This window comes from Eufriesea mexicana, unplaced genomic scaffold, assembly GCF_001483705.2.
Source record: "Eufriesea mexicana isolate 0111107269 unplaced genomic scaffold, ASM148370v2 scaffold4599, whole genome shotgun sequence".
Taxonomy (NCBI): Eukaryota; Metazoa; Arthropoda; class Insecta; order Hymenoptera; family Apidae; genus Eufriesea; species Eufriesea mexicana.
Window position 1 is genome coordinate 168700 of NW_016912603.1, and position 21161 is coordinate 189860.

A 21161-nucleotide genomic window follows, 5' to 3' on the forward strand; every position below is an offset into this window, starting at 1 on the left:
TAAAGTACTACGTTTCGTCACTTACTTTGATAATATCAAAGTGATCCCTAGATATATTTTCCACAACGTCGTCAGAATATTTAACGTCAAGTGTTTTATATAGGGCTTATGGTTTAAACAGATCGAAAAAAAACAATCTTCTAAAAATATATAAATTTTTGTGACAGATAACATTTATGAAATTAATTATGATATGCTATAAACGATATCTGCAACATTAAATCTCCTAAAGACAAAATATCTGTCTAATATGTGTGTGTGCATCTTCAGCTCCTTAAATGTTATATCTACATACTACTAATATGACGACACGCGCATTATATAAGTTTATACTTTTGTTTATCAACATCATATTAAAACTTCAAATAGTAAATAAAAATAAATAATATAGAATAATAAAATTTTTATATTCTTAAAGCAATATATTTGTAGAAATTCTCAGTATTGTGTTTATAATATTATACTAAAATTAATGTCTATCATATTAAAATTAATTTTGTTAAATTTATATCATGCAAAAACAATGTATACTACAAATACTATAAAAAGTAACTTTATGTAGTAAGTATTAAATATAAAGGGAAGGAAGTCTAAGAATTTGTAAAATTAATAATGTCTATTACATGATTAATCAACATTTATAAATTGTTTTTTAATTTTCATTAATATTCATTATACATCATCACATTCATTTGCTTTATTAAGCTTATTTAGGGATTCTATTTCTAATGTTACAGGTCCATTGTTTTTTATATTAACTTCCATCATTGCTCCAAATTTACCATCTGTAGAAAATGTTCAATGAAATGAATATATTACTTTTGTGAACAAATAGGTAATAACAATTTGATAGTAATACTTCTCTCTTGGGTTAAATATGAAAATATACAATATTATAATATCTTTATAAAAAATTACTTGCTTATACTTATAACTAATTTACCTTTAATCAATTCTGGTTTATAATTTTTACCAAGTTCAGCAAGAAATTTATTATAAAATTGTTCAGCTTCTTGAGCAGGCATAGCTTTGTGAAAATCTAATCTATTTCCTTTTAGAGTATGGTACAACGTAAACTGACTAATACACAATATTTCATATTGTTTGTCCATAATATTGGTACTCCATTTCTTATTATTATCATCAAAAATTTTAGTATTTAATATTCTTTTTACTCTAAGAAAGATAAGAATTTATTTTGTATTTTACAAAACCAAACTGCTTTGTTTAAAATATTATAGTTATAATATAGTTCAGTAATGTTATATATTACATATATTTCATATCCTCTATCGTGTCATCTCTTTTTATACCAATTAAGATGCAGAGACCATTTCCAATGCTACTGATAACTTCACCATCAACTGAAAAATTATTCTACAATTGAATCAATAGTGAATAAATTAAACAATTATAATAGCAAAAAATATTATAAGTATTCTAATTAAATTAAATTTATATAAGTATTTATACATTTTTTTATAACTTTATATTCTATAGATAATAAATTATATTCTGTGTAATTGCTTTGTATACATTGATATTGTTTAATACTACATTATTGTATTTTATAAATTAGAAAGGAGAAAGCATATATTCTGACCATATTTTATTAAATACAGTACAATGTAACATAGTTTTTATTTTATAAACATATGGTAACATTTAACATTTCTTTTTGATTCTTATTTCTTAAGAGATAAGTTAGTTATTACAATAAAACATATATAACCTAGTCATTACCTGAAACACTAGCTCTTGTCACTCGTTGCATTACTATTTTCATATTGAAACTAACGTTACTCCTTATACCTTTGAAGTTATCGTTATTAGTGCATATACCTAAGCAAACTCTTTACAGTTAAATATTTCTTTAAGAAAATACGCTACTACGGACACTAGTAATACTCCATGAAGGAACCAATAGGAAAGCCAAGATAGTCAGAAAGCTTACTTCCGCATATAGACTTCCTGTAATGCAGTTTGACTTTTCAAAGATTGTTTACAAGCAAATTGCAGAGTGCATAATCATTTAAAAAGTTTAATAACCTCGGAGTTGTTTATCGTGGACTTGTTGAGATTAATAAAAAATGAGCTTATTAAGACTTTGTAATCTATTTCTAAACTTAGGATTGTAGTTCAAACTGATTTTCTGTGACCCACTTGTTGCGTTTAGGTTATGGTGTTATAAACAAAAATATGTTGGGTATAAATGTTTGGATTTCATGATAAATTCGTGTATGCCAGACGATAGGAATGGAGGGTCCAGGTCTGAGCTTGTTTCAAGGCTCAGAAAGTATCTGTCTAAATACAAGTACACAAGGCTTAGAGGAAGATGAAGAACAAGAAGACATTAAGCGGCGCAATAAAGAGGTGCACTTTTCTTTATTTTAACTAAACTCTGTTGAAAAATGTTGTACTCAACCTGCAGATTAAGTGGAAAGTTTAGTTTGAAAGGAAGAGTTTTGGTAATTATAATTTTAATAGACAAGTTTTGATATTTTAGATTACGGACCTCTTGACCAATGCATTTGATGATTTAGATGACAGTGACACTAGTTCTATGAACAACAGTCACTATCAAGACAGTTCTAAGGAAGTAGAAGTTTCTAATACAGTGTTAAATTCTGCTCAGGGAGTTATAGCATCCAAAGACCAAACTGTATCTCAATTACAGAAAGAATTTGGTATTTATGATCATGTTGAAAATTCAAATAACTATGACAATACTATGACAAATCATAGGCCAGAGTTTCAAATTACTCCTTCAATCTCTAATATACAGAGAGATTTTAATGCATATGGTCACACTGATACTCCATATTCTAAAAATAATAGAAGTAACGATATGCATAATATTACTGCTGAAACGCCTTATGAACTAGCAAGACCACCAAACTCTATATTTCCTAACGATTTAAGAGCTCAGATAGAGGAAGAATATACATTTAATGAAAATTATTCATATAATTGTCAAACACCAGCTAATCATTATGATGCTCAAAATAAAAATTATTCAAATAATGGTTATATTGATGGATATGAAAATAATGTACAATGTAAACAAATTCATGAGTTCGGTGGAGGTGGTGATAATGTTACATCTGATCATTTAAATCATTGTTATAAAGCAAGTTCAAATGGTAGACCAACAAATGACAATGTAGCATATAAAACAGCAGAGTATGACAGTAAGGAACAATTAGAGGTTTTATATACAGTTCGAATGAGAGAAATTAAACGATTAACAGAAGAAATGCAACAACTGCAATTGGAAAAAGAAGAAGAAAAAAATCAGCTTAGTAGGAAAATAACACTTTTACAAGCTGAAATTGAAAGGTCGAACTTATCTAGAAATCAAACACAACATGCTTTAGGTAAGATCTATTGAGATGCATTCATGTAAAAACATCTATAAAAAGAAGGTATAAAAACTCAAATTTTTTTGTAGTTGATGCAAAAGCTGAAATTGCTGATCTTCACAATCAAATTACATCACTAAAAGAAAAAAATGTAGTTTTAGAGAAAACTAATCAAAATGTAAGACTTTCTTGTACTTCCTGTCATAATAATTTTATTACTAATATATTATTATATGTATTAATTACTTAATTATGTAAATTACAAATTTTAGATGACTGAAGAATTAAATGTTGCCAGAGATTCTGTAATAGATTTACAACAAAAAATAGCTGTATTAGAAAGAGTACAAGCATTACAAGTAAATGATAAAACACATGAAAAGTTTTTAAAGCAAGCACAAGAAAAACATGCAGTTGAAATGAAAAACATGCAAACTCAAATAGATGTTCTTACAGACAAACTTAATGCAAAGGTATTTTTGATATTAGTTAAATTTTTATTATATTTATATGTAATTTAATACATAAATAGATAACAAAAATTTAGTGGATATATATTTTTATGTATACATATATAATAATAATATTTGTCATAGCTGCTCAATGTGGATTCCAACACTCATTGTATCTGGGCAAGTCGTTGATATTGTATTTTTAGAAAACTATAATGTTCTTGTACAAAACATGTTATTGTGTTATATAAGTTATATCTTTGATTTTTAAATATTTATTTTTCTTGCATGATGTCATCATTAGAAATTAAAATTTATTATTTATACAGAAAAAATATATTTTTAATTTATTCAATTAGAACAATTTTAGTTATTCAGCCTTTTTTATTTTTAATAGGAAACATCATATGTTGCTTTGGAAAATAAATTAGTTGATGTAAGAAGAGCGCATGAAACACTTATGGTGGAAAAAGGAGATACAATGAATCGTCTAGCACAAGCATTAGAAGAAAGTCAAGCACAGTGCCGAAACCTTATGGCTACAAATAATGCTCAGCAAGTAATGCAGTTTCAAGCACAAGTTAAAATTTTAACACAAGAAAAGGAAGAAATGCAAAAAATGGTTCAGGAATTACAGGTATTCGCTAGATTAATTTATATTTAAGAAATAGCTTATTCGTAATAACTTCTAAAATATATTTAAAATATGCAAAGACTGTATTACAAATAATAATGTATTTACAGAATAAATTGGAGATAGCAAAAAGTGATGCAGCACAATATGATTCATTATTAGCAACAACATTAGAAGAAGAATCTGATTCCATTAGACAAATGAAATTAAGTGATTTTCATAATAAATCGAAATCAAAACCCTATGATGATATAACAAATAAATTAAGGGGAGAATTACAAAGGTAATTCGTTTTTAATTGAAATAATTTTATATTATATTAAATTATTGTTTGATATAATGTTATTATATCATTATGTTGTTAATTTGTAGATGTTTAGCTGGCCAAGCTGTTAAAAGAAAGGAAATAACTCGATTAGAAAATACTTTATCACAAAAAGAGAAAGAACTTGATAAAGCTTTAATTGTAACAGATACGTGTCGACAAGAAGCAGCGCGATACGCTAAACGTGTTAACGAATTAGAGCAAGAATTAAAATCTGTACTTACAGATCAAGCTTTGAAGGCAAATGCTCAAATACAAAAATTATCCAATCATCTTAGTGATGTAAAAAAGCAATATGAATCGTTGCATGAAGAAAAAATAGGATTAGAACAAAAATTAGAAGAAACATTAGCAATTAATCAAGAAACACTTAAGAAATTACACCAAGAAAGTATAAATCAGCAAGAGAAAGATGCCATTGATGAGTACAATAAAGAATATTTAGAAATACATGCTAAGGCTATAGAAAGAGTTAGGCAAGAAGCACAAGTTGAAGTAGTGCAATTATCGTAAGTATTCCTATTATTTTTGTAAATATCCATAAATAATATATGTGCTTTTCAATATTATTTTGTTTTAAATGAATAAAACAAATGCTTTAATTTATAGTGTGCAATTAGAACAAACACAAAAAGAGTTGGATCGCGTGAAGGAATTGTATATAGATGTTTGTAGTACAAAAGAGCAGTTAATAAGTGAACACAAGTCTGAAATCAAAATGCTGAAAGAGAAATATGCTAACTTAGAAGAACGTGAAAAGGATATAGAAAAATATCAACATGACTTGCAGGCACAAGTGAAAATAGCAGAAACATTAACAGAGGAATGTGACATGTATAGAAGTAAAGTAATTGATTTAGAAAAAGATTTAAATTATGAAAGAAAGAAAAAAGAAGAATATACAAAGAAAATTCATCAAGAAATTGAAAGGGGTAAGTATAAGTAAATAAAATTTATATACTTTTTGTTACACTTATAGTTCTAATGAAACCTTATTATAAATTTACAGCAAAAGAAGAAGCTTTAAATGAATTACGCAATGCCCACCCTAATCAAGAAATAAGCGTTCACTTGCCAGATCATTGTTCTGAACATTTGGAAAAAATTAATCGGGTATGTACATTTTATTCAAAATTATTTGTTTATAGTTAATAGTCTACACAAATTAATTAAATTTGATATATTTGTAGTTAGAAGAAGATTGTAAACGTTTGGAAGACAAATTACATGCTGCAGTTGATGAACATAAAAAGGTATTGGAATATCAATCTGAATTAGATGATACCAAGTTAAAAATTGCACAGATGGAAATATCTCAAGAGTCATGGAAAAAAAAATATGAAAATGCAATTAGTGAAAGAAATAGTCTTATTACTAAGATTTCTAAACTTGATTCTGAATTATCAAATATCAAGAGAAATTCAAAGATCGAAGATTCCGACGATGTAAAATTAAAGGAAGCTCGGTATCAAATAGAAAATAGAGATTTAAAAAATAAGTCTGAAAATTTGATTAGTGAAAGAAACATTTACAAGGATAAAATCTCACAGTTAGAGGTAGAATTATCAGAAACAAAAAAAATAATCGGAAATTTCGAAAGTAAGTTTAAAAAAAGTAGTGAAATATCACTAAATTCAAAATCTGAATTGGAAAAAGAACTTTCTCATTACAAAGATCTGGTAACACAATTAAGTAGTAAGATAAATCATTTGAAAGCTGGTAGAAAGAGTGATCTTATTATGGAGCAAAAAATCAAACAATTAGAAAAAGATTTACAAGAAAAGGATGAAGAACTAGAAAGATTAAAAGACTTTGAAAAAATAAAAGTAGAGAGAGATCAACTTGTCTTAAAATTAAAAAATCAAGCCAAGCAATTTGAACAATATGTTAAGAATCAAAAACAAGTATCTGCTGAATTAAATTTATCACCACGTAGTTCAAGTGATGGTACTGATTTTCAAAAAATAAAAGAAATTATGATAAAAGAGGTACGAGAAGAAATGGAGCAAAAAGTAGTCGAAGAACTTAGAGGTATAGAAGAACAGCATCGAGAGAAGAGAAAGGAGTTAGAAGAAAGATATAAAACAGTTTTATTAGAACTACAAACCAGATGCAGTGAAAAGACGCAGGAAGTGGAAACATTGAAAGCAGCAATGCTTACAGAAAAGGTAAAAATTCATTCATCTTTCAAAGCAAAGGAGCAATTTGTTAGTCAACTGATTGAAACCAAACTTGAAACTTACTACAAAGAATTGGTAGCACGAAAGTTGAAAATCGAAAAATTACAGGAAGAATTAAAGCAAAAAGAAAGTGATGTGGACGAGGAGAGAAATTTGATGGCTCAGGTTATGACTAAATGGGCTGCAGAGATTAGGGAAATAAAAGATAAAGAAATTGAAATGAATGAAAAGTTACAACAATTAAAGAAAAGTGAAGAAAAATTAAACACAGAAATAAAAATATTAAAAGAGAAAGAAAAAGAAATGAAAACTAATGTTGATACATTAAAGCATAAATATCAGTCAGCAAAAAAGACTGCAAATAATTACAAGGTAATTGTATAGCCTCAAAATAAATTGTACCTATCTTACAGTATTTATTAATCTTGCTTTATTTCACATTTAATATGCACATTATTTTAGGAGCATGCAGAAAATAAAGAGAAGTTTTTATTAAGTGAATGTAAACGTATAGAAGAAGGGTACAAAAGAGCCATGAATCAAGTACAACAAAAACTTGAAGCAATCATTAGTACTCAAGAAGAACAAGTAGCAACAAAGCTTAAAGAACTTGAATGTCAGTATACTGAAAGGATAGAACAAATGCGACTTACACTGAAGTACAAAAGTAAATGTTGAAGTATGTATTAATAATTTAGTATGCAATATAGCTTTCGTAGTTTAAAAGCAAAAAGTAGTTAGAAGAGGCTAGATATTTTTTAATTTAAAGCACTTTATTGTACAACACTCTATTAGAAGATTTTTGTGTTAGGGACCAATAAGTTAAAAGTGACATATGTATATTAATAGAATTAATGATACTTATTTGCTGCCTTTCATTAATGAAACAGCAAACAATAATGTAATTTTCTAAACGAGAATACTAAAGTACAATTCCCGGTTAATTAATAGAGAGTACTAATTAATTACTAAAATTTATATATTAGTTGAGAAAATGCAAACTTGTAAAAAGAGAAGAGAATGATTTTTAGATTTATTGATTTTATTTCATAATTTTACAAATGATTTATATTTGAAGTATAAATAAGTACTCCCATATAAGTGAGACACAAAGTCTTAGTCACATGTTCTCACTGAACATTTTGACATAATATTATAATGCAAGACTGGATCTTTATTAGATCTTTTTTCATATAAAATAGGTCATCTTCATAGATATAATATAGATTAAATCCTTGTAGTAAAATAAATGTAACTTCTTTGTAATTCAAAATGTCAAAGTATACCTTTGAGTATTAAGAAATTGTTCACAATTTATATATCCTAAGAGGAATTATAGAGATACTAATATTAAGATTGTACAAAATAGATAATGACCTTATTAATAGAAATTCACGTTATATATATAAATTTTACATTTATGCTTGATGTGCAAAGTCAAATTAAATAATCAATATATTGACTATTGAAATTGAAGAAATTTATATTCATCTGTATTTAGGACATTGTTCTGAACAATGTTAAATATGCAAAATTTTTCGTTGATGTTATTTAATTTTTGAGCACATACCTATAAAATGTTTTGTACAAACTAGTACATGTAAACATTTTTGTAAATGAATTAAGAAGCCATAATTTTGTCTAATCTTATAATTTATAATGTAAGAGCGACTATGCGTGTATTATACTCTCAATTATCAAACTACAGACTGTTGCGATTAGTTTTGTTTTATAAAATTTTTATACCAATTTTAAAACTAGTTGTTAATAAGTGTTTTCTAATTCTTAAAAGAAAAAAAACACATTTTCAAAAGAGACATTATAATGAAAAATATATATTTCGGAAATTTATCGTATCTTGAATATGATTCATGACATTTATGCATTATATATTGTACATTACACACTATTAATTTTACCGGTGTCATTACTGTCATACTTTGATAATAATGATTCTTGATAATAGTATAATTATTAAACCATCACTGAATAGAGAGTATTATTAATATTAGTTATGTATTTTTGTATGTAGAGTGAATTAATTTATTTTTTGTAATAAAGATTTTATGTCAGTGTCTATTAATTACCCAATTTAAATTAACTAAAACCTGGATTAATTATATTAATATAACTTTCTATTATAAGCTTATATGTTATATGATATGATTATAAATATTTGCCAACGGAGGTTTATAGATACAATTTAACTTTCCATTACAATTAACAAGTATAAAAGTATACAAATTATATATATATATGATTTGAACAATTTTATATTTATTATATATACAAATTGCGTATATATATATAATAGATTGAGTAGTCATTTTGATATCTGTGAAGATTAAAAAATCATAAATTACGATTTTCAATTTGATATTGTTTAATATGAGCAAACATTATTTAATGTTATTGCTAAGTAAACTATTGAATTATAATTATTTTTTAAATGAAGAAATCATGTGAAAAAAAATAAAGAACCTACGAAAATTTAAAAAAATGATCCTAACTGTGTATTATATTTCATCAAAAAAGTTTAATATGAAATATAATATTCCTGCTTATATATAATAATTAAATTACAATAATCGGAATAATCGAATTATAATTACGATAATTAAATTATCATTGAAAGTTACATTATGTATTTTCTCCTAATTTTGAATAATTTTTAAAAAGTCTATAATATTCAAAGTATACTATAAATAATATTGTAATATATAAATATGATTATGTAACATGATACATAATTCTTATCAATTCGTGCAAAGTATCGTTCTATCAAAATTATGTAAAATAATGTAAACTGAAAATTCATCAACATGAGACAATCATTTGATTTTCGAACTTTTATATATTCGTATGAAATTTAAAGCTTTTGAATCGACGTGCAAAATCCAATACAAAAGTTTAAATATTAAAAGGTTAATAAAAAATTGCAATTATACTACACTTTTCCTATTTTCTTTTCTTATCTGTAGTAACATACATCCATTTATCATATCAACACGTGTAAAAAGAAATTTATTGAAAATAAAATATATTTAATTTTCTATAAAATTGACAGCTTTTTTTATGCAAAATTATTTCATTTGTATGTAATTTTATTGTTTAATAATACATTTACGTATAATTCATCGTAACTACTACTTCGGTTAATGAATATGAAATATATTCTTATTTGATAATGATATATTTTTATTTGATATTTACATTTAAAAAATTCGTTCCTTAGTAACATAAATAGTAGTAAATCATCGTTAGTAAATAATTTTTTCTATATCTTAAAAAACATGTATTTATTAAAACTTCAAAAAACTTTTGACGATATTTTACAGCAAATGGAACATATTGCCATAAATTATAAAGTCAGGAAGTATTTGTGCTAACTAAAACTCTTAATATCATATTTCAGTATAAACTCCACGTTTTATATTCCATAGGATGAATATATTCACGGGCGAATATTTTTTTATGCTAATCTGTTCAATTACTACATTTTGTTCTTCCAGATTTGCATTAATCATATTATTTACATTTAAAATTATTCACGTTTATTTCCTTATTTTCAAATATCTAGTGTGTAAAATATCTCAAATTTACTATCTTCTATACGATATTTATATGTTTGTATGAAAAAGATAAAAAATATCATAAAAGTTTGTATTTTATCTTATGATTGTTTACAGAGGCATGATTCATTGACGATATCTTTATTATTTTTATATTTAAAAATACTTTTAGATAATAGATAACACACAAAATTACACTCACAAACAACTTATTATCAATCTTTCAGTAAGCTATATTTTAGAATAAAAGATTTGTGATTAAACTTAATTAAATTTTTACACATCCTCAATAAAGAGGTAATTTTATTGTTTATTATATTAAATTAAATTTGTAATGTCATATTTATCTAGTTATGACAGAAACAGAATTATAGTTTACTAATAATTGAAATCTACTCCGGACGTCACATAGACATCTTTATAATATCTATGAAAAATGCTTCAGTGAATATAGTTAAAGATATACAAAATTTAGTGATAAAATAATATTTGTGTTATTAAAAAAGCGATAAAAACTTTTTATTTCGTCTATTTGGTAATCTATAAGTAAATCTTAAAACATGTCAAATATGTATATTTTTAGCTCTAAAATATTTAATCACTTTATGCTATTAATTAATATGTGTTTTATAAATAACATATTAAATTACATTAGACAAAATGTATTAGAATGATGTTCTATTTAAATATTATTGTTTTGTTTGTGCTATACCTATTAAAATAAGAAAAAAAGAACAAAATTATATAAAACTTTTGATACACCTTGTATACAGAAATACCGTGAAGACCGTTATTGGTCATTGCAAATTAACTCATTGTCAGTTGGAATCTGGAACTCGTTGACAACGCATTGCGATGAAGCATTATAATATTTTACTCCTAATTTTTATTGCATTGTGGCAACCTACAACGCAACATTTTTTTTTAAATAAATTTTACAGAAACTATCAAAGAGAACCGCGCATTCAAAACGAATTACACAGCGCGAAATACAAATATGAGATTAAAACAATTGATATGCCAGTATGTGGTCACAATAAGTTTTGATATAAAATTTCTAGTATTAATAATTACTAAACATGAACAATTGAATATTTACTTTTTGACTACTTAATGTGTACATATTTTCATATTTATAAATTATCAACTTATAATTTAGAACAAAAATCTAAATATATTTATACTTCTAACTTGCTAAACTTTAATAACTTTAATAAATATTATATAAAAAATGATATAATGTTTGAAAATATTACAGGTGGATCACTTTAGTTTTTCAGTATTAGATACATTTAAATTACGGTATCTTATAAATAACACTTGGCAAAAAACAGATAAGGCACCAATATTCTTTTATACTGGAAATGAAGGTAATATAGAAACTTTTGCACAAAATGTGGTAAGTACAACATATAAAATAGTGAAATCTAACATATTTTATAGATATAATTTAATTTATCTCCTGTAATTAATATTTTTTAAGATTTTTCAAATATTATTTTTTATCTTGATCTAAATTTAGGGTTTTATGTGGGAGATAGCACCAGAATTTGGAGCTTTATTAATTTTTGCTGAACATCGTTATTATGGAGAATCTATGCCTTATAGCAATAATTCTAATGTAAATTTAAGTCACTTAGGATATTTAACAAGTGAACAAGCCCTTGCAGACTATGTTGATTTAATTCAATATTTGAGATCTAAACCAGGATATGAAAATAGTCCTGTTATAGTTTTTGGTGGTTCATATGGTGGTATGCTTAGTGCATGGATACGCATGAAATATCCTCATATTGTACAAGGGTTAGTGAAAAACTTTAAGCTATAAATACAAAACTAATATAATGTAACACATTCATACAAATAAATAAATATTATAATATTACAGAGCAATTGCATCTTCAGCTCCAATACTTCAATTTAGTGGAGTTACAGATTGTGAAAATTTTGTACGCATAGTTACCTCAGATTTTCAGAAAGCTCATAAAAATTGTCCAAAACTTATTCGTAAATCATGGAATACTATTATCAATATAACATCAAGTGGTACTAAAATAATTTGTTACTTTAATTACTGTATTTTTTATGTAATATATTTTTTAAACTACTTTATATTTTTCTTATAGACAAAGGAAAAATGTGGTTGTCAGATAATTGGAAATTATGTCAGCCACTAAAAAATGAAAGTGATGTCAAGCAATTAATATCTTATTTGGAAGATATTTATACAAATCTTGCTATGGTAAATTACCCATACAAAGCTAATTTTTTGGCACCATTACCTGCTTATCCTGTTAATGTAGGTATATTAATTTTTAATCAATCCATTACTGGATTAATGTATTATACTAATGTAATAATACTAATTAATGTATTAATAAAATTATTTTATTTATGTACATTTTGTAATTTACAAAACTTTACTTTTACAGGCTGTATGCAAACACTTAACAAATGAGTCACTTATAGATACTGAATTATTAACAGCAATAAATAAAGCAATCAATATATTCACCAATTATACAAGTCAAACAAAATGTTTAAATTTAAATGATTCTACACCCCAATTAGATGCTATTGAGTGGCCTTATCAAGCTTGCACAGAAATGGTAATGCCAATATGTTCAGATGGAGTGAATGATATGTTTGAACCACATTCATGGAATATGGATGAATATAGCAAAGACTGTATGAAACAATTTTCAGTAAAACCACAACCAAATATAGTATGCAAGCGATATGGATGTAAAGATTTATCAACTGCAACAAATATTGTTTTTAGGTATCAAATAATATTCAATTTATCTAAATTAAATTGTAAAATACGAGTTTCATGTATAAGTATAAATATCTAGTATAATCTATAATTATTATTTATAATAATTTTTTGTTTATGCATTTCTTTGTATGTTATTTAGTAATGGTTTAATGGATCCATGGTCTAGTGGTGGAGTATTACGAAACTTATCTTCTTCAGCAATAGCAATAATAATTCCAGAAAGTGCCCATCATCTTGATTTAAGAAGTAGTAATCCTAATGATCCATATAGTGTTATTGTAACACGAAAATATCATCGTTTCTTTATCAAAAAATGGATTCAAGAATACCATAATAAAAATGAAAATCATTAATTGAATGTTTGTACTCTGATGCTGTGATAGGAAATCTTGATAAATTGCGTATTAAAAAAGATGAATTAGATGAAATCAAATACATCCGTTCATAATTATTTATTTTTATTTCGTAAATTATATATAAAAAAGCATAACATACACACAATAAGAATTACAAACATCTAATACCTTAATTGTTTTAAGTAATAGATAAACAGAATTGGGAATAATACAAAAATGTCATTATCACAGTACTTAAAGAATGTATGAGTTTTAATAAAATGTTAAAACGTAGACAAAATTTTAAAGTATTTTCAATAACAATGAATAAAAAATAATCGAAATACATTTAAAAATTTGTTTTGTTATATTGATGTGCTTTCCTTGTAACTTTATTGACATAAATATTTAAGCAAATGTTAATAGACATTAGTTCCTAAAGAAGATTCGAGTTATTTACTTTTTTTTAAATAAACGTAATAAAACATTTTGATAAAAAATACTATAGAAATACTGTATTATTATTATCAAGCTACAAAATCTAGTCTTTATCAAAATATACATAAATGGCAATGTAAAAAGAAATAAGATTGCTAATAAATTTTTGATAAAGATTGCATTCTTGTTCTTTTCAGTTACATTTATTTCTAATATTCCTATATCGAGCAAAACATTTTATTTCTTATCACACAGGTACAGCACATATCTTTTCTTTTCTAGAATCTTTATACCAATTCTCTATTTAATAGTAACTTATATTGCATGCTATTAAATATGAAAATGTAGTTTCTATGAAAGTTAATATTATTGATTCAAATTTCATTATCTAGTATTTCATAGACATCACAGAAAAATATAAATACATAAAACATACAATCTTACTGTTATGGTACTCCGTTTAAGTTTTTATAATGTATATAATATATGAAATTACCTGAGTTGAAATAATCTTAAATTTTATGGAATTTAGACCTAATTTCTGTCATTATATAACAGTTTATGTAAATTAGCAAAAATTAATTTGTTTACATTATGTAGTTTTAAATTGTGTAATTACAGAAATCGTAATTTTCAATGAATTGATTTTTTTAATTGAATATTGTCCTACTGTATTATATATCCTTTTTCCTTGTGCAATATTCAAAACGAAATTGAATATACCTGATTCAAAGTAGAAATAAATGTATAATTGCAGAAAATACTGATGTTTTCATATATATTATATAAACAAAAATAAATTAGAATAATGCCTTTAAAAAAATGCTAAAAAAGGTACTTAGTGAAAAATAAATATTTGTATCATTTTATAGTTTAAACATAGTTTTAGTGTGGTGTACGTCTATGTGCTGTAGTTGGCCTTGGAACTCCAGATCGACTACGTATTTTTTTTGGTTGCACAAAAGTATTGTCGATTCCATTATTATAAGAGAAATATAGATTGGACATATCAGGTTGAATTTGCTATAAATAAAAGTTATATATATATATTTAAAACATATTGGATGTTCATGAAAAATTAATACGTACATCTTTATTACTTCCTACTGGTGGGGTAACTTGTGCTTTACGCATATTGTTACCTGTATATGCTACACATTTTAATTGCCATTCTCCAATATCTTCATTCCAATGAACATACCTTTCAATCATTGTCTAAAATAAGGTTGATACATGAACTTCATAGTATAAATACTCAGCATTTTTTATTAAAGTCTGCAGTGCTATGTGTACCTGATATTGAACAGGGATGTAACTGTTTACTATTAGCTCTTGAAGTTGTAATTCTCGCCCAATACCTCGAACTCCTTCTAAAAGGCCTTCCATTTCTCTTTGATGTTCTTGCTGTAAATCAGATAATTCTGCCTTAACAGACATTAACATTGTATGTACTCGAGCTAATTTTTTAGTTTTTCCTGCTGCTTCTTCTTGCAAGGAAGAATATTTCTCTTCTATGTCAATACGTTCAGCTTCCTTTGCTTCAATAGCTTTCTTCAATTGTTCTTCTCTACTTTTACGTTGATCAAGTTCAATTGCTGCAGCAGCCAGTAATTGTTCTTGAGCTTCTGCTTTTTCTAATAAATTTTCACCTCCGACTAAAATTTTATTTTGTAAATTTTGCATTTTCTCTCGTAATGCTTCTTTTTCACTCCTAGAATAATTAGTATTTTATAAATACCATATTTTCTAACCCTCGGATGACGATGACCGGGTCTGCGGTGCTAGTTTTGAAGCCTGAGCATGTGTACATGTGACTCACATTGGGCGGTTAACAAAACAGCCGAATCGGCGACTAATGTTGAATCATTTCACACGCGAGTCAGCGTGGAAGACGCAGTCATAGCGAATAAACGAGAGTTCTAATTATTATATATTATATATATTATTATAAATAGAAAAAATAAATAATTTTTTATTCCCCAACAAAACGTTGAACGCGTATATATAGATGCTAGTATCGGTCAAGCGAGACCCGACCACCGCCCACAAGGAACTTTCCTAAAAACTTACTGAGTTCTTTTTAATTCTATGACATCTTTATCATCAGGACTTTTATCTTCTCTCTCAGCTTTGTCAATTTTTTCATTGGAATCTATATCTCTATCTTCTAATTCTTCCATTGTTAATATTTGACTTCTTCTACGTCGCGCTTTTTTCTCATGCCTAGTTTCTCCTGTTTCTTCAGAATCTTCAGATTCATCTTCAGATTCTGAGATTTCAGTACCATTTTCTTCCAATTGTTTACGTAATTGTTCAATTTCAACTTGAAATTGTCGAAGTAAAGCATCTTTTGGATCTTCATTAATTCTCGCCCTATTTTTAATATTTTTAGCACGGTTTGCGTAACGAAGTGTACTGATAGTTTCATCATAGTTTATATCTGCTGGACTTATATTAGCACACTAAATTTAAATAATTAAAACAATTATTTGATGAATTATATTTATGAAAGAAAAGAAAAATCAATGTTACCATTAAGGTTTTTGAGTTACCACCCAAAGAATCTTGCAGTAATCTTGTTAATTTGGAATTTCTGTAAGGCACATGTGAACTTTGACCATCAACCAATGCAGATATTACATTACCTAGTGTTGAAAGTGATAAATTAATTTTTGTTGCTTCTCTTAAGCGAACTCCAGATGCTTTTGTTTTGCTTTGTCTTTCGGAGCCCTAGAATAACATATAAATTAATGAATATATCTTAAATAAAAAAATAATACAGCAATTATTAAAGATTTCATACAGCTAAATCAACTAAATGAAGTTTCCCCATTTTAACATGTTGTTCACCATCCTCACCAAGCTGACTAGATTCAACAGTGATTGTAAATATTGCATGTGACCTAGAACTTGATACATTCATTGCTGTAGCTCCAACAACACCTATAAATTATATAAATATTACACAATATGCAGTCATTTATAAGAATTTATCATAAATTAACAAATACTGCTATATATTCCATTATTTCAATGATTCATATCAATATTTACTAAATTGTAAATTAGTATTTGTCGTTCATAGGGATATCTGACAGAATACTTACGGTTTTTATTACCAAGAGACATTATTCGATCTAAATCATCAGCATTATTGACAACATAGCCACTAAGGTCTTTTACAAATACTCCAATGTCAGGTCTTTCTTTTACCTCTAATCTTGTGTTTTGATCTTTACCCAATAAATCTCTAACTTCTTCATTATAAATCTCTAAATATGTTGCACGTACAAGAAATCTGTACATTAAACATTATTTTTTTAAATGTTTAATATACACAACATGCTTAAGTAAAAAATTATACATGGCTGAAATTTCAATTTACTATTTTATAAAAAGTACTTACTTTTGGTTATCATGAGCTTTAGCTATATGTCCAAAGATGTGTGCAAAGGTATTAGGGATGATGCCTCTAAGTTGTGGAGATGTTTTTGCACCTGACATGGTATACGTTTTACCAGTGCCTGTTTGTCCATATGCAAATATAGTGCCGTTATATCCTTGCAATACTTTATCCACAATAGGTCTTGCAGTTTCATTGTAAATATCAACTTGAGTCGAATCAGTATCAAAGACAGCATCAAAAGAAAAAACTTTTGGTGGTTCCCCTTGGGCAGCATTAGGATTCTCAACTGTTATTTCACTATTAATGGTATCCACGCGTACTATATTCTTGGAGTGCCCGTCCAACTCCTTTCCATTTAAAGGTCGAACGCGAACTACAACTCTGACATTTTCTATTTCTCCGAGTTCCGTCGTACTGTCCTAGATAAAAAATATTATACATACAACGATTGAAAAGTTATATAGCAGAAAAAATAAAAAGTTAAATGTCGGAAGGTTTAAATTATTCATTATATTTTTTCTTTTGAAATTTTAGTTGATAATATAATTACGATAATGATACGATTTGACAAGCAGAACTGTCAAATAAATATTTAATAATATCCTCTGTTTAAAATACATGTTTCTGCAATTCACAAAAATACTAACTTCAGACCCCGGCATTGCAGCTTTGTTTCCTTTTAAAGTCACATAAACATACGATTTAGAGCATAATACTTAATCTCAAAACACTGGTAAAACGCAATGGACTAGCAGACGACCTCCGTAAACAAATGGATCGATTTGTATGATTGCGTTGCATGAAGATTGCGTTGCAAGCAAGTCACGGCATCTACAATCCATAAAGTTAGAAACTCAATAGGTAATTTACCATTACCGACGCCATTACAAATTTAAAAAAAAAAATAAGATAAATAAATTATTTTAAATATTCATTATTAATACGTAAAAGTTAATAAATAAAGTTATATCTTTTTTACAATACATAAATTTTACATTTATATCATTGAAATAACTACAATTATATATAATACATGACATCAACTGTTAAAATTGAATTTTTTATCTAATTTTAACTATGATTTAGATAATTTTGTTATTTGAACTTAGATATATCATAAATTAAATATAAATCAAATATTTATATATCTACTAAATAAAACATTTTAAGAAAAAATTAAAGAACAAATATACAAAAATGTACTTAAATGCTAAAAATGATTGAATTGTATTTCAATTTTGAAACGATATTAATTACACTTATTAATTTATTATTAAACTTTAATGTTTTCCTTCACCATATATAAATATACACGAGACGAATTTGTGATTAATTTACTAGTTTTAATATTTTTATATGTTCTGTGCTAACAAACATACTGACAGTTATCTAATATCGAATGTCTCAAAACGTGCTCACACATATAGTAACTACATTTTAATTCGATTTGTTAACAACAAACAACGTGGCTTCCACGAAGCTAAATTTCACTTCCGCGAGGGTACATTTCACATTAGTGACTCATAAGTCTTTTACAACATTACATTAATAATAACCTTAACGTATAAAGGAAGTAAACGAATGATAGTTACTCTTACCGGGAGTACAATTTCTTCCTTTATAAAATTGAGGTTATATCTTAAATTATATAGAAATAAACAGTAATTAACCGCAAGCAAAAAGAACAAAATTGGAATATGTAAGGTGTACAGACACCATAGTAAAGGCAATGAAATTTGCTGAAAAAATGTTTCTCTTAATTTTGCAGGAGTTTCGCATACGACGAATGCCCAATTTACGGAGACAATCGTCGAGTGAAAATTGCATGCATATGCAGTGCGAACAATGGGGAACAAACCCCCCTCCCTGCGCCTTAGCGGTTCCCCCCGTATCACGTACCCTGGAACCCCAGTGCATATCCCCACCTAGAAAGAGTACTCGTTTGAAGCGAAACAGCAGCTGACGACCGTAACAATGCATTCTCTGCATGCGAGAGCAATATGCTCTACGCAGGGTTGCGAGAGAAGACGGTGAACTTCGTTGCGCGCACGCTACTGGCCGCTAGATTACCGGTGTTACAGCGATGTAAACCCACCAAGACGGTGTAGGTAACAGGTAAGGACCTATTCGCTCCGGCGAGATATCGATCTTGCTACTTTGATATATGAACAAAGGGTGATGGGTATTTTAACGAAAAAAATGGTGATCGTCAAATTTAAAATCTATCGAAATTCCCATTGCTCTTTCTTTTTCCTTTCAAAATATTCTCTTTATGGTTATTCGGTATTCCAACAGTATTTCAAACATTCACGTCCGGTGTCGTTAATCTTTCTCTCATTCATATGTAAGGAGGACATTTTATCAGGAAACCAGTTATTTCTAATTAGACTTAGCTTCACGATGCTACACTGTTATATACTCGGGAAAATAATAATTTTGTTTTTATTTTAAAATCGAATTAATCCAATTGTCTTCGTGCAAAAGTTGCAGAATACGAATATTACTTTCCAATTATTTTCTTTTTTTCTGACATACGTGCAACGAATGTATCTCACCGAAATCAATGTATTTCGAATATCTCGAAGGATCTCGTATAGTAAATCGTATGAAAATGAATTTAACAGGATCTATTGGATTATTTATTGCTTTAAAGTAGGGTATTTCACTTCTGCCATCTATCGTAATCAATTCACGCCTTCGGTGCTCGATATTTTCCTAAAGAAATTCGATATAGTCGTGCATTTCCTGGATAGAAGTGGACGTTGCTCGTAACGTTTCTTTTCCCTTTCAAAACAGTCTGTTTTGAAAAACACATTTACGATACGGATGTACAGTTCGATGTTTCCTTTATTTTCTCACGTCTCATTTTCTGCAGGGAGGATATAGAAAAATCTGTCACGTCGATGGACACAGAAGCAAGAGGACAACACAGAGAGAGAGAACAGTATCGATAACAGGGAAGAGCGAAGAAGAAGAGAAAAATTGGAAGAGGCATATGGAAAAAGGAGTAGTCTAAGCGAAAGGGGATAAACAGGAGGAAGAACACAGGTGTAGGAAAGAAAGCCAAGAAAGGCAGGGAGAAAGAATAGAAAAGATCAAGAAGGGAAGAAAGGAAGGTGAAAAAGGAAGAGGAAGAGAAGTGACGAAGAAGAAAGAGGACACGAGAAGGGAACACCCGAGAGAGGTTCTGTTACCTGGTCCGCTCTCCTCTCGTGACGGCAGGTCAGTGTTGCTGTACTCGTGGATGAGGACGGATGCATTGGCCGGTTATGCGTGATCATTTTCACGTAAGAAAGTCGGTCTCTTATCCCTTTGCTCGTTGTCGTCGACTCGCATGATCAGTGAAAACGTTCCAGCATGGAAATGTACGGCACACACACGTGGGACAACGGTTCCTCTGCGCAGTGAGACAGGTCATCCTGACAGGGTACGTATATCATAGTCCGATTTTAATTATTCACGCACGAAACTTCGATTATGTCGCATCAAAGCTCCTGGAGACGTGCTTCCGCTGACGCAGGATGACATGTCATTCGCGAAGGTACGAAAGCTCCTCTCGTATTCTCGGTTATCAAGGTCAGCGTATGATCCAGAAAAGATGTAGCATGTTCGTTAACGGATTAAACGATCTCTCGTAGTGATCTCATAGATCACGGTGAAAAACGTCGCGTGTGTCAC

The 21161-nt window shown here is 27.7% G+C and overlaps 4 protein-coding genes across 4 annotated transcripts; 2 read left to right on the forward strand and 2 right to left on the reverse strand.

Annotated features, from left to right (window-relative positions):
• Positions 1 to 672: 672 nt before the first annotated feature.
• Dtd (D-aminoacyl-tRNA deacylase) lies at positions 673 to 1891 on the reverse strand. Its single transcript, XM_017905798.1, has 4 exons — positions 1744 to 1891; positions 1274 to 1364; positions 944 to 1176; positions 673 to 785 (listed from the first exon to the last, which is right to left on the reverse strand). Exons 1-4 carry the CDS (start codon positions 1784 to 1786, stop codon positions 673 to 675), a joined length of 480 nt encoding a protein of 159 aa, XP_017761287.1. The 5' UTR covers positions 1787 to 1891.
• Positions 1892 to 2143: 252 nt separating this feature from the next.
• LOC108551576 (centrosomal protein of 152 kDa) lies at positions 2144 to 7631 on the forward strand. Its single transcript, XM_017905795.1, has 12 exons — positions 2144 to 2373; positions 2507 to 3377; positions 3452 to 3540; positions 3635 to 3835; positions 3959 to 3994; positions 4212 to 4451; positions 4559 to 4731; positions 4821 to 5282; positions 5383 to 5705; positions 5783 to 5886; positions 5964 to 7325; positions 7416 to 7631. The coding sequence occupies exons 1-12, from the start codon at positions 2257 to 2259 to the stop codon at positions 7629 to 7631; spliced, it is 4194 nt and encodes a 1397-aa protein (XP_017761284.1). The 5' UTR covers positions 2144 to 2256.
• A 3699-nt stretch (positions 7632 to 11330) lies between these two features.
• LOC108551561 (lysosomal Pro-X carboxypeptidase) lies at positions 11331 to 13657 on the forward strand. Its single transcript, XM_017905777.1, has 7 exons — positions 11331 to 11548; positions 11784 to 11924; positions 12048 to 12328; positions 12414 to 12571; positions 12652 to 12824; positions 12958 to 13307; positions 13444 to 13657. Exons 1-7 carry the CDS (start codon positions 11381 to 11383, stop codon positions 13655 to 13657), a joined length of 1485 nt encoding a protein of 494 aa, XP_017761266.1. The 5' UTR covers positions 11331 to 11380.
• A 1305-nt stretch (positions 13658 to 14962) lies between these two features.
• On the reverse strand, positions 14963 to 18240 carry Klp64D (kinesin-like protein 64D). The gene is made up of 9 exons (XM_017905780.1): positions 18131 to 18240; positions 17484 to 17902; positions 17185 to 17375; positions 16881 to 17020; positions 16610 to 16807; positions 16148 to 16539; positions 15371 to 15788; positions 15167 to 15292; positions 14963 to 15100 (listed from the first exon to the last, which is right to left on the reverse strand). Exons 1-9 carry the CDS (start codon positions 18143 to 18145, stop codon positions 14963 to 14965), a joined length of 2037 nt encoding a protein of 678 aa, XP_017761269.1. The 5' UTR covers positions 18146 to 18240.
• Positions 18241 to 21161: the final 2921 nt, after the last annotated feature.

Excerpts from the sequence above, each read along its gene's own strand:
- Dtd (XM_017905798.1), bottom strand. The coding sequence starts at position 1,786 with ATGAAAATAGTAATGCAACGAGTGACAAGAGCTAGTGTTTCAG. Across the intron at positions 1,365-1,743 it reads GACAAGAGCTAGTGTTTCAG|TTGATGGTGAAGTTATCAGT; the intron begins GTAATGACTAGG and ends ATAATTTTTCAG. Across the intron at positions 786-943 it reads TAAACCAGAATTGATTAAAG|ATGGTAAATTTGGAGCAATG; the intron begins GTAAATTAGTTA and ends CATTTTCTACAG.
- LOC108551576 (XM_017905795.1), top strand. The coding sequence starts at position 2,257 with ATGGAGGGTCCAGGTCTGAGCTTGTTTCAAGGCTCAGAAAGTATCTGT. Across the intron at positions 2,374-2,506 it reads TTAAGCGGCGCAATAAAGAG|ATTACGGACCTCTTGACCAA; the intron begins GTGCACTTTTCT and ends TTGATATTTTAG. Across the intron at positions 4,732-4,820 it reads TTAAGGGGAGAATTACAAAG|ATGTTTAGCTGGCCAAGCTG; the intron begins GTAATTCGTTTT and ends GTTAATTTGTAG.
- LOC108551561 (XM_017905777.1), top strand. The coding sequence starts at position 11,381 with ATGAAGCATTATAATATTTTACTCCTAATTTTTATTGCATTGTGGCAA. Across the intron at positions 11,925-12,047 it reads AAACTTTTGCACAAAATGTG|GGTTTTATGTGGGAGATAGC; the intron begins GTAAGTACAACA and ends ATCTAAATTTAG. Across the intron at positions 13,308-13,443 it reads GCAACAAATATTGTTTTTAG|TAATGGTTTAATGGATCCAT; the intron begins GTATCAAATAAT and ends TATGTTATTTAG.
- Klp64D (XM_017905780.1), bottom strand. Across the intron at positions 17,376-17,483 it reads AAAGCTCATGATAACCAAAA|ATTTCTTGTACGTGCAACAT; the intron begins GTAAGTACTTTT and ends TTTAATGTACAG. Across the intron at positions 16,808-16,880 it reads TTCATTTAGTTGATTTAGCT|GGCTCCGAAAGACAAAGCAA; the intron begins GTATGAAATCTT and ends ATGTTATTCTAG.